At 43.7% G+C, this 13,417-nt stretch overlaps 1 protein-coding gene across 1 annotated transcript in view; it reads right to left on the minus strand.

The window, feature by feature from the left end:
- The window catches only part of Hgsnat (Heparan-alpha-glucosaminide N-acetyltransferase), a 98,105-nt gene that overhangs the window by 46,438 nt on the left and 38,250 nt on the right, over positions 1-13,417 (minus strand). Inside the window, exon 7 of the mRNA XM_084609377.1 lies at positions 2,371-2,478. Coding sequence (XP_084465503.1) covers positions 2,371-2,478 — 108 coding nt within the window. The remainder of the gene's footprint in view (positions 1-2,370; positions 2,479-13,417) is intronic.

Consider the following 13,417-nt stretch of genomic DNA (forward strand, 5'->3'; position numbering starts at 1 on the left):
CTAGCATATGGGCTTTTCCACATTTTGCACGCTTCCTTACCAAAATGCAGGAAAACTAATCTGTAGTAGAGAGCTTAATAAAAATTCCTTTTTTAGTTAGAACTGAAGAAGCTGCGACTAAGCAACACTGTCACACATGAGAGTTTAAAGGAGACTGTATTAAAGTGAAAACTTGGTTATTTTCTTTTCCCCTATGGGAACACAGAACAAAATATTAATAAAAAAGTCTATAACCGACAACAGTGGCATAAAAAATATGACGTGCACTGAACAGTTACAAGTGAGCTAGCAAAAGAAAGAAAGCTGAACATCAATCTTCAATCTGCTACAATTACAAAAAGCCGGGTGCATGTGCATCGAAGCCCGTGCTTTCGGGCACACCTAACTGGTCCACAGATAACCGTGATGGCTGAGCAAGACAATATCATAATGCCATGTTGAAAATCGCAGTGCGCTGATACTTACCATTTATTCGTTCTATAGCGTGCATTTACTACATACTGTTTTGCTAAGCTTACAGTTGTACCACCCATTGTATGGACTACAGTGGAATTTCGTTGACGCAATTCTTATGGGGACTGAAAATTATAACACATTATCCAAAACGGGTCCCAAAAGGTCACAAATGAAACACTCGGTAAACAACTTACTTTTATTACTGTGTTTTGAAAAACCCGTCATTTTCTGCCGGACTCGTTTCTCAGAGTCCAGAACCAAGCTGTTCTGAAACTACTAGTAAAAATAATTCGCAGTTTTATTGCTTAGCTCTGCCCCTGTAGAAAAGAGCGTCTAAAATTTGGCGCTCTCACTGAGAGCGTCACCCCTGCGGGTGATCTCGACAAGGGACAAACGCGTGGAGGCGGTGTGCAGCATCATGGCAGGCTGCCAAGGTCAGTGCTGTGGAATGTGACAGGAAGGGTGCAAAACTGAGGAACCAACTAAGAAAATGTGAAAAAAAAAAAAAAAAAAAGGAAATTCTCAATTCAAAAGGTGGGCGGGGAGGTTAATTGCACAAGCAAATAAATAGTACAGAAACATCAGCCATGAGTGTTATCATTATTGCGACTACTATCACCCCTGCTACCATTTTTTCACTACCTCTTGGAGGGAAATTGAAAACCATGAGAGTCTTTAATATATTTTGGCGATCACATAATCCAAACCCGTATGAAAATACAATCATATTAGCCGTACAGAAATGCATTGCTTCCACAAAAATCATATTATGCTGAAAAATATGTCAAGTGGAATCAAATCAAAGACATTTCACTGTATTTGTTCCTTAAACATTGGTATGATGCCACTGTGAGAAAAATGTTGATCCGATGGAATGAAACTCCATTTACTACAGTGGATTGCTAGGCATGCACATCATTAATATCAGGAGTGGGTATGATGCCTCAAAAAGTATGCTCAGTAATTTTTAAACATAATGGCTTTGAAAAGCACTAAACTTCTCTCCCATGCCAACAGTGATAATAGTATAACAGTATACTGCTCTGTTTTTTATGCAGGTCAATCTATTTATTACCCGTGTAATGAATTAGAATAAAGAGTCTAAGAAAAGAAGTCCAGTCTACAGGCAATTTGTCTACTGTACACTGTACTCAAAAGAGGCATTTGGTCTCTCTGAATAAAAGGGTAGTTTGATTATTCTTGAAACTGCAACAGTAATTACAATTTTGAACCTGAAAATTGAGCAACAAATAATGGCACTTAAAAAACTGTGTTGGTAACACAAAAAAAAAGTTAAAAATAGAAATCAAGAGAGTCTGAAATTTCAGAAAACTGAAATTATAAATTGGTTGGTGACGCATACAAATGAGACATGGTTTAACAGTGCGAACAAGCAGGGCAGAAGTGGGACAGCACGGCACTGTGGAGACACATCACCGTGTTGTCTCACTTCTACCCTGCTTGTCTGGTTGGCGATTTCATGCACTTTCAAACTATGCCAGTGCTTTAGGAGTATGACTGTAAATAAATTGCACAGATAACTCAACAGGCCATGACAGCCAATATGGAGGACACAGGCAAAGACTAAGGCTATGCCTGGAAAAGACTGCAAACGAGTGACCACAAATACCTGCTGCGATAAGTTATTTGAACTGAGACAACACTGCTCCCGGTTCAACAATACTGCGTGCTTTTAACAAATCAGCCAAACCATGCGAGTAAAAATATGCAAGTATGAAACCGAGAATAAGCAATTGGCTTAGATGGTGCATAAGTATGAAGAATACTAACTAACCACATTAAATAATGTTCCTTACAAAACAGCACATGAATGCGGGACTAAGAAGAGGGAAAAGACACACACAGCACTGATATACAACTTAGAAACTGACATATGATAGCATCCGCACTGACCATGGGAAGACTAGGTCAGCTAGGGTGAGCCCATTCCAAGGGCTATGGTGGAAAAACCAGTACTTGCCCCCACCATAGTTGACAAACACCATCAGCACCAGTGAAAGCCTGCACACAGAACAGAGCACCACAAAGGCAGTATCAGCACCGTGACTGCACTACCAGGGCACGTTACACACAAAATAGAGGGAACACGGGAGCACGTGGCCTCCACGCTTTCAATGGCGCTGTCACCGACATGTGATAAGAATCAGCGGTAAAGGTACATACAAAGTAAGCTCGGTCGGCTGCTCTTTCCGAGCCTACCCCTGGTGCCACCCATTTCTCGTCTTGTGCTGGTGGCAGCGCTTTCCGAAATGAGAAGGCCACGCGCTTCTGTGTTCCCTCTCATATTGCTTCTAGCTGTACTTGAAAAGGCCAAAATAAAAAGCTATGACTAGGATAAACACTGATTCTCCAATTTTTTTGTAGCGAAAGCTACACTGGCCCCTAATTTGCGATTTCGCTGTGGCGGTACTCCGAGAAGGCATAGAATGACTTTGAGAATTGGCATAGCAACCAGTGTAGCTGGCAGACGCTGGCGCTCGCCGCCGCCGCCGTTTGGTATGACGTCATACCGCTTGCTTCAACTTTGCGTTCGCCTTTGCTCACTTCGCCAGCTGTGTCGCATGCTTGATAACCAATTCTAATTAGTGACGCCATCACATGGTGATATCATGACGGGATGTGACACCATCATGACGACACATCCAGCCATGTCTAAAAACCGGAAGTGATAATGACGTCACATCTGCTCATGATGTCACAACTAATGACGATGTCACCAGGCGATTCACGCATATACGAAGCTGACCCCACCAGGCGTTCGACCCAGGCGTTCGACCCAGGCATCCGTGCGGCGCCTTTCATTTGGCGCTTCCTCAAACGCTGCACCACAGGGCATGCAGAAATAGACGCAGTACAGCAGGCATCAGCGGTGTTTCAAATTGGTTGACAGCAAAGAAAAGGTGCAGTATCTGTCACAATTCTCCACGGGCACCTTAACCGGGCTGTAAAGAAAAGTAGAAAGGTGGCAGTGAAAACAGAGAAAGAGGTATTGTAGTGGAAGGCTTCGAACTACTTCGCCACAGACGCGCTTCATCGCACTTTAGTAGTCCAAAGTGCCCCTAGAATTGTTTTTCTTACTGTACTAAGGTTTCTCCTAATAATCAAGTGCAGTGTGAAATTACACTCAAATGCACAGCTGGGCAGAGACTGCACTTTCATTTACAAGACATGCAACCTGAGCAAAACTTGCATCATTGGAACCCTTTACAATGACGAAACTTTGTAAGTAAGTACAAGGCTACTCACACAAAGGAAATGTTGCTGATTACTGCAATCAACTATGCACATTATACTGGGTGCCTTAGCAACCACTTTCAAAAATTCAGGAACATATGCTTTGCCAAGGCAGACGTTCACTGTAATAACTTTTAATTAAAACCCAATTCACTACAATTCGCTGACTTTTTTGCAATCCAGTTTGGTGGTTAGTGCTATTGGAAAATTTGAAGCTGTGAACAAGACGATACCATACCATTTAAAAAAAGAAGGATTCATTTGCCGAAGCCCTGAAGCGCTAAGAAATCTGGTGCTCCTTTCTGCACAAAACCGCATTAGACATGCAGGGACATGGCATGCTACAGTTACTATGCGCAAAATTTGATTTGTCTGGCCCACTGTATCTGTCATGGACTTTTTTTGCTCCCTCAGTCTGAAACATAGGCACTTAGACATGGCTGTATTTTTCCTTGCATCAAGTGGCAAAACACAGGAATGTGCATGATGTGGTGCAATAACACATGCGGTTTGAATTGGGCACCAGAGGCACTATAGAACATCATCGAAAGACTTCTCGTTCATACGGAGCTTAGGCATTTAAGCTTGTATAAGCGCCCCATTCCCACACGTGCACAGCTTTACTGAATAAGTTTCTCTTTAAATCAAAAACAAATATCCCATCATCTTGTCCAGAGATTTGAACTGCCCGCTGGCACTAACCCCCAGTTCAGTTAAGAAGATTGGTTTGGTTTGTGGGGTTTAACGTCCCAAAGTGACTCAGACTATGAGAGACGCCGTAGTGGAGGACTCTGGAAATTTCGACCACCTGGGGTTCTTTAACGTGCACTGACATCGCACAGCACATGGACACCACTCTGTTTCGCCTCCATCGAAACGCAGCCACCGAAGCCCGGATTCGATCCCGCTTCCTAGGGCACAGCAGTCAAGCGCCGTAACCACTGTGCCACCCCGGCGGGGCAGTTAAGAAGATTCATTACTGAATATTAGCAAAATTAGCTAAGTAATTGACATCTTCTACATAAAATATGTCCAACTTGACAGAGCATTTAAAGGAGCCAACAGTCTACCAGTCCAACGCAAACATTCTGGATTATTTTTTTTTAAGTTTTGTTGTTGGTATTGACAAGAATTAGTCTTATGATGATTTTAGGGATAAACAAAAGTAAATGCAAAGCAGAAAGAAAAACAATGTGCTGCTTTTGCATTTAATATTCTTAATCCCTAAAATCATCATAAGACTAATTCTTGCCATTCCAACAACAAAACCTTAAAAGAAAAAAAAAAAAAAACTTCCCGAACGTTTGCCTTGGACTCTTAGTCTGTCGGCTCCTTTAAGTTCTATAATAATGAGCCCCTCATTTCCCCTTCAATTGTCTGCTTAATTGGCTGAGAGTACGTTACTGAAAATTGTTTTTTTTCTCTCTCAAACTTTGTACATTAAGGAATTTTTGAGAGTGTTTGCTAAAACAACCAGTATATGGCTCACAACAGGTGAACTGACCGACCACGTCTTGGAGCACACCTGGGAGAAGGAAAAACTGCCATTTGCAGTAGGTTTGGAGCAGGCAAAATGAAGTACTGAGGCACCTAAAATGACGACTTATCGAGTTTAAATAAGCACAAACTGCATGTTAGAGCAGTATAGACCCCCTCATCTGTTCAAAATGAACCGTCAGCTTTATAAAACCTACAACATGTGTTGCCATTCCTAGCTACTTCCTCAAAATACGTTTTTACCTCAACCAAAGTACCCCCAGCAATGATGTCGAGCCCCCTGCAGCTTGAACGATGATGGTAGCCTTGACAGCACACAGAGAAGAGGACATGAGTACACCACACGGCCTGTCCTCTCATCTTCTGTATGCTGTCTTAATACTACATTCATTGTTAGAACATTACGCCTCATTAACTGGCTCCTCAATATGCACAACACAGCCTAGAAATGATGCTAGCACATAGAAGCACCCACAAAGGGCAGGCATAAGTACAAAGTTTAGTACAGTAAAAGCTCGTTAATTCAAACTTCATGACGTCAGAAAAAAAAAAAAAAGTAAAATTGGCTTTGCCTTTAAGAGTTCAATGTGACAGCATTATCGGGCCCTGTTTGCATTAACTTCTCAAGTTCTTCAGCCTCACAAAGGCATACTTCTCATGACACACCATTTTTGTTTTGTATTTAGTGCACTATGTATTTAAAACCCAATACTTTGAAGATGATGGAGGGATGTGTAAGGCTTTGAATCAGGCAACGGCGAGCACCATCTGTTGCAGCAGCACCGTATGATCGAAGAGATTTTCCAGTGAGCGCCGCATCGCATAAGCAAAGTGAAAATGTTCTTTACTACTTGCTTAACTATTACTTCCGTAATTGGTTTCTTTCTAATGACGTACCTAAACGTTAGCTGACAGTCGTAAGGCAATGCACACATTAGGTTCACCTTTTTTCGGAAAGAAGCAATGTGGTTCTGTGGTGGACTGATTGCGTGCTCGCCTTGCATTGTGAAGCAACCGTGTTTGAATATGCAGGGGTTTCCACTAAACGTTCATTTTTTCCTTACTTTCTTTTGATTTTAGTGCTAAAACCACAACACTGACACTGGCGTTTCTGCAAAAACAAAGTCCTAAATGCTATTGCACTAAAGGTTGAATTATCTTAAGTTCGAATCATTGAATGGTCTAAAAAAAAAATGAAAAATTACTTGCATACGGTAAATTTATTTTGTGAAAGATTGGGGAACAGTCCCTGCTTTTCGGACGAGAACAGTGCGACAATGACTATTTTTGGCATTTCTATCAATGTTCTATTTAGTCAAGGCAGAACTGCTTGCAAATGGCAAATGCCTTCCTGGCATCAGTCATGACGCAACGCGGTAGTCTCAGTTGCTTTGGGACATTAAACCCAACAAATCAAGCCACAGTGTAAAATGCATGGCATAGAAAAGAGCAGCAAAGCCAATTGGCTGTTATGAGATAGGGCTGAAAAGATTGCCCTCACGAAAAATGGTCGAATAGTTTTTCCCGGAATGATTTGCGGTCAGTGCATGATACAATGGTGTTGAGCAGGGCATTCCATAGTGCTATTGCATGCGGAAAAAATGAAGAATTTAGTGCAAACGTGTGGGAGTAGCTGTGAGCAATGTTATAATTATGGTTTAGGCACCTAGATTTTGAGGGGGTGGTGGTAGATTTTGAGGGGGTGGTGGTAGTATTCATTGAGTGTCTTATGCGCAGGTAATAATAGAAATGATGCAGCAGAAGCCGTGACATGAACGATGGAATGGAGACGGACTGTTCCAGTGCTGCTATACTGGTCTTTCTTGAATAGCAAGATGTTACAAATCAGATCTGATTGGTGTGATTCTGTACTGCTTCAAGGTCAGCAGCAAAATAAGCTTGTGATAGGTACCAGATGGATGATGCATATTCTAATTTAGGGTGAATAACAGTTATACCTACAGCGTCGTAGGTAATCGAGTGTGCGTGAGGCCTCAGCGCAGAAGGTTTGAATGTGAGTTATCCATGATAGTGACAGCGTTAGGTGCAGCAAGATTGTAGGATGATGCTGCGTCAACAAAAAGTAGGCCAATACAATAATGATGCAGATACACAGTGCGTTTCCTCATGAACAGCATTGATTTGCACTTTTTAAAGTCCATGGGAAAGGGGGACTTATTGCACCAAGAGGCTAATGTGTTAACCCTTTCGCTGTCACGAACGTACCGGTACGTTTTTGTGCTTTCCCTCCATGGTGTCACCGACGTACAGGTACATTCTCTATTGCGCGTTAAAAACTTTGCGCCTGAGCGCGAAGCTGCCGCACTTGGGCAGGCTGCGTCATCTGTAATATCTTTCTACAAGTTCATATTTTCGACCCACATTGTGTTGATACGTATATACTGAAGAGTATGGAGTGACCGCACCCACCCCCGCCACCTTCTTTGCTGAGCGGGCGCGGTCGCTCCGTGCGCGCTACTCTATCGCGCTAAGCAATCATGCCGCGCGCGTTTCGCGGTGCGTGCCTGCGGTTACGGGTTCAAGGGTTGTTCTGCCATCTGCCGCAAGTTTGCAGGTTTTGATTTTTGTTCAGTTGGCATGTCTGCTATGACGCGTCATGCTCAGGGGCTCGCAATAGCACTAGCTTGCGTCGGAACGGAAGCTAAGTTCGTAATTACCAAAACAAACTGCCATCCAAAATTTTGGAAAAGGAAGGATATCGCCAGAGGCAGCCAAAATCCTTACCCAATGAACGCTGAACAGAAAAATTCAGTTAATTCGGACACCCGCTCACGCTGCCGTCCCTGGTAACGAGGCAGCTCACAGGCCAGCCCAAGCACTCTACTTCCGGGTTGCCGTCGAGCCCCCCGAAAACTGGGCATACGACAAGCGTCTGCAAATTTACGGGGAAATCGGTTCGGTTCAGTTCGGTTCAGTTCGGTTTGTTTTGGTTTAATGTCCCAAAGCAACTCAGGCTATGAGAGACGTCGTAGTGGAGGACTCCGGAAATTTCGACCACCTGGAGTTCTTTAACGTGCACTGACATCGCACAGCACACGGGCGCCTTGCTTTTCGCCTCCATCGAAAAGCGGCCGCCGAGGCCGGGATTCGATCCCGCATCCTTGGGAACAGCAGTCGAGCGCCTTAACCACTGCGCCACCCCGGCGGGTTTACGGGGAAATCATCGGCCATTATAAATTGGGACGTAGACTGGTACCCTAGCCAGATGATAGCCTAAATAATAAAGAAGCTGTCGCGTGGAGGCGGCTACAAACTAATACCTTCATAAACCCGGTCTGGGCGTTTCACGCGCTATCAGGCCTTAGGGAGAATGATCTGAGCAAACACTGTGGGGTGAGAGGGACCCTCGATCATATAATTTGGGAGTGCCCACAATCCCCAGGAATAGGACTAAATATAACATATAGAGAAGCCTGGGATAACCTGCTGCGAAACGCGGACCCTGCGATCCAGCACCGCACCGTCCATCTAGCGGAAGAGGCCTCAATAAGCCAAGGGCTACCTGCCAGCCTCTAATCCGCGGGTGCACGGCTCCCCGTCTTCCCCAGCAGACGTGCCGGGGACGGGGACGAAAACGGCCATCTCCAATGGAAATGAAAGTTATGCAACCCAACCAACCATTGCGCCGTTGCCTCTTCAATAGATCGACACATGACTCAATTGCTGCTTTCGCTCTCTCTTACCGTGCCCTTGCTTGCGGCTAGCAGCAACAAAGAAGGTTGTTTTAGCCTCTTTCCACCTCCCTCCGTCATGTTGATTACACAATGTGCCATTTCTTTTCGTTGTGCGGGCCACCGGATGTGCACCCTCCGTGCGCGCGGTTACTTTCGAACGGCTGTCCGCGTGAGGCCTTCAACTGCGAACTGAAGTGATGGCTCTATTTATTATAAATATGAGCCGAGCTCGGAATCGAACTCTCAAAAAGTATCAAGAAGTTTTTCCTTATATTATCCTGATTTATCTCATTTATAATCAGGCTGATGATGATGATGATGTTAATTAACAATACCTGCAGAACACTGAAATGCGCATATTCCAATGACTATGTTAATTGTATAGCAATCAAAATAAACAGCTATGTTCGTTCCCTGAAACCAAGCCGACACTGGGGGTGCGTCACGACCACAAACGCATGACAGTGAAAAGGTTAAGATCTGATTAAAGCAAAGATGAACCGTTCGTCACCCTAATCAGTTTGTACATGATGCAATTGTCCTCAAAAAGCTGTAGCTTTAACTTCATGTTACAGGGAAGGTCATTAATGTAAATTAGAACATATATTGGGAAATATATTACAGATTAGAAAATATATTATCAATACAATGTACTTGTTACTGAAGCCACAATGTAAGAATAATTATTACACTGCGATTCCAACAAACTGCCAAATCTCAACATTAGAAAGTTAAAAAAAAAGAAGAAACAGTTTTTTCGATTATAACAAATTAGCTAAGTACATCGGGTTACAGGAAGCTTCCACCGATGGTACCAGTTACTCCAGACATAAAGTGAAGCTATTGCAGAGAAGGTATACAGAATGTTTTATCTAAGATTTTACCTATTTTTTAAAAATAGGAAAATTAAGTTTTATTGTCGATTCTTCTTTTAGCTGTTGTATTAAGAGTAGAGAAAAATCTGGAGCCTTAAAGGGTACTAATTAGCTTAATAATTAACTAAGAGTAACTAACTTTTTCTTTATACCAGCTAGAAGCTACTTTCAAATTGCAACAGCGAGCTACCGGTGTGAGAATGCCAAATGGTATTTTAAACGACAGGAAACGTGCATTTCTTAAGGACTGCAGCACTGGCAATTCTGGCCACTTTCGACGCACGAAAATGAAACCTAGCAGACGAAGCGCGGAATTGTACGCGCCCACGAGTGACGCAGTCGTGACGTCGCCGGGCGAATCAAGCCGTCTGAAGGCGGCTGCTGCCGCTCGTGAAATACTCGTCTGGCGCTGCGTCATCACATCCAGTGTGCGATATCTGTGCATGTACTGCTTTTCTTTTTATTTCACCCTCTGGGAGCCAAAGCTTGTAGTCAAAAAGGAGGGCTGATTTGACCATACCATCAGCGCTACGCCCGCACCATGACAAGCTTCGCCCGCAATGCGTTGGTGATATCTCAAGATCCTACCAGATCATGACGCAGCTCCAGGCGCGTGTTTCGCGGGCGGCAGTGGCCGCCTCCAGACGGCTTGTTTCTCTCGGTGACGTCACGGCTGCGTCACTCATGGGCGTGCATAAGTGCGCGCCTCGACTGCTAGGTTTCGTTTTCGTGCGCCGAAAACGGCCAGAATAGAGGGTTTACAAAAGTAAGTCTGGCAACCATGAGTGGCACGCTGATCCCGCGCTGGCAGCCATATTTTGTTCGCTCCGTCCGTTCGCTTTGGTTCGCTTCGTGTCCGTCCGTCAGCGCGTAACCTAGTGTGCTGTGTTTGGACCTCTCTTCTGTCCCTGGTGGTGTCTGTTAGCGAAGCCAAGGAGCGTATTTTGACAGCCGAGGCGTAGCGGTTAAAAACTGCTGTACGAGTCGTGCATGGGCCCCTCGTAGATCCGCTCAGCGTCATCCGTATCCAGGTACAGTATCTAGAGTTTTGTAATGTGCAGATTTTTTTTGTCTGTGTGCCTTCGCTATTTACTTTAATGACTATGAGAGACGATCACGAGTTTGCTTGGTTTGCGCATCACCGTCGCTCATCCCACTGCTATCAGTGGGATACTTGTTGGTGAAATGAGCGAGGATGCAATTTGTTTTGAAATGAAAGAATCGTGCGTAATTTGACATAAGTCGGAGTGGCGCTTAGCACTTTCCTGCCTATGGCGTCGACGCAGTTATTGGCACGGGCCTTGCAAATAATCGAGGGCTGCGTAAAAAAAAAACAAAAAATGTGTCATGGTAATGTCTGCTTCCAGTGAGTGAAGATCGATTGGTGTGCAATAGGCGATGATGAGATAAAATATTTGTAATTAATTGACCAATTGATGAAATAAAGCAAGAAAAAGAAAAAAAATTGAAATTGAGGGTTTAAAGATGACAAAATGCTCAGAAGGAAAAACCAGTACTTGGTGATGCTAATGAAGAAAATTTAGAATGTGTAATTGATTAACTGAAATAATTGAAGAATGTGTTGAAAGGTGTCAAATTGCTCAGAATGGAAAGGCGATTGTTGCTGACCCTGAGTATTGGTGTATAAAAATATAAAACATTAAATAATGTAAAGAAACAAATAGTCGAAATATAAAATAAATAAAAGCTAAAAATTCAAAAAGGGAAGAAAGAAAATGTGTGTGTGAGAGAGAGAGAGAGAGACGCTATCGCGTCACACCCTTAACGGCGAAGCTTAAGTGTCCCCCTAATGTTTTATAACAGTATTATGTAATATAAATCTGACTTTATGAACACAGCCAGTTGCACCAAGCACTGACACTTCGCAGTAATGTGAGTTGACTTTTCAAATTTCTTTTCATTTCAGCCGAGTTCATCTTCCTCAGAGTTCCTCGAAGCTTCCCATGACAGCACTTTCATATGAGGTTAAGGCTTCAAATGTCTGCTATCTGACAGAGGGAATAAACAAGAAATCGGCATATTTAAAAAATCAACTGAATTTCAGGCGGCTGTCAGTTAGCGAACCATCGGGCGACTCGATAAAACGCACAAAAGTGAAAAGCAAACTTCGTTATTTTATTGGCCACACTGGCAGGTATGAAGGCACAGAATGCAAACCTGAGCTGCGCGCTCTGGACGCGGACCGGACTTCGCATGCATTATTACGTGATAACATCTTTCGAAACGGGATGGATGTGAGCATATTACAACACACTAGTGGGATGTCATCTTCTCCTGCTTTACTAGATGCCGCGGGTTTGGCAGCCGCTTTTGCAGCGTGAAACACGCACCTCGGGCGCACAAGACAGCCGTATTGCTCTCTGCACCAAGCACTATAATTTCGTACAACTGTGAAAAGTGCTTTCGGTAATCATGCCCTTGTCTTAAATCAAATACGCAACCTACGTACAAAAGGTTTCAAAGAACGTATTTGAACTATAGCGTTCGGTATACGTGCATTGCTCCTTCTCCCGTGTTCTCCATCGAAGCATAAGCTTATCCTTCAAGTTAACAAGGCTTCATAGCACGCAAGACAACCTTGCTGTTTTAGGTGATAGCACGTTCTTTGAGCTAGCTCCCAGTCAGAGGGACGTGTAGTAATGCTTTACATGATGCAAATGACACTTTCAAAGCCGATCAGGATTGCAAACGAGCGGTCGCATACACGCGTATACCTTGTTTCCGTGTGCATCTACGACGGTGCGCTTGCTGCAGAAGAGTACGCAGCAACATGCTGGCATCATTCCGAATAGAGCTTGGTGCTAGGAGCGACTACTGTGATATTAAAAAATGAAACACTCGCTTGTGATCATTACAATGCGCCTTGCGGTGCAAGCACGGGTTTTACGAAGGCGCACGTTGACAGCGTACTCGATGGGAGGCGCGGGCGGACTGAACAAAACATGGCAGCCGCGCACAGTTTCTGTCTCTTTCACTAGATGGCGCTAACTTTTGTAAAGCCTCTATTGCAGCGCTGCAGTCCTTAAGAAATGCGCGTTTCTTGTCGTTTAAAATACTATTTGGCATTCTCACACCGGTAGCTCACTGTTGCAATTTGAAAGCAGCTCCAAGCTGGTATAAATAAAATGTTAATTAGGTAATCTTAGTTAATTATTAAGCTAATTAGTACCCTTTAAGGCTCCTGATTTTTCTCTACTCTTAATACAACAGCTAAAAGAATAATCGACAATAAAACTTAATTTTCCTATTTTTAAAAAATAGGTAAAATCTTAGGTGAAACACCCTGTATATTAAGTGACCAGGTGCACCTTGGGTTTGGTTCATATATTGATTCGTAGGGGTTTTTTTAATGTCCCAAAGCGACTGAGGCTATAAGGGGTGCCGTAGTAGAGGGCTCCAGAAATTCAATTTCCTGGGGTTCTTTTAGCGTGCACTGACATTGCACAGCACATGGGTGCCTCTGCATTTCGCCTCCATAGAAAAGTGGCCACCGCAGCCAGGATCAAACCTGGGTCCTTGAGCACAGCAGTGGAGCAGTGCCCTAACCACTCGGTCATCAGGACAGGCCTTTGGTGAATCCATTTGGCAGAATGACACAGTTACAAAGTACTACTTGGT

The sequence above is a fragment of the Amblyomma maculatum genome, chromosome 7 (assembly GCF_055883805.1).
Source record: "Amblyomma maculatum isolate TAMU_Amacu chromosome 7, ASM5588380v1, whole genome shotgun sequence".
Taxonomy (NCBI): Eukaryota; Metazoa; Arthropoda; class Arachnida; order Ixodida; family Ixodidae; genus Amblyomma; species Amblyomma maculatum.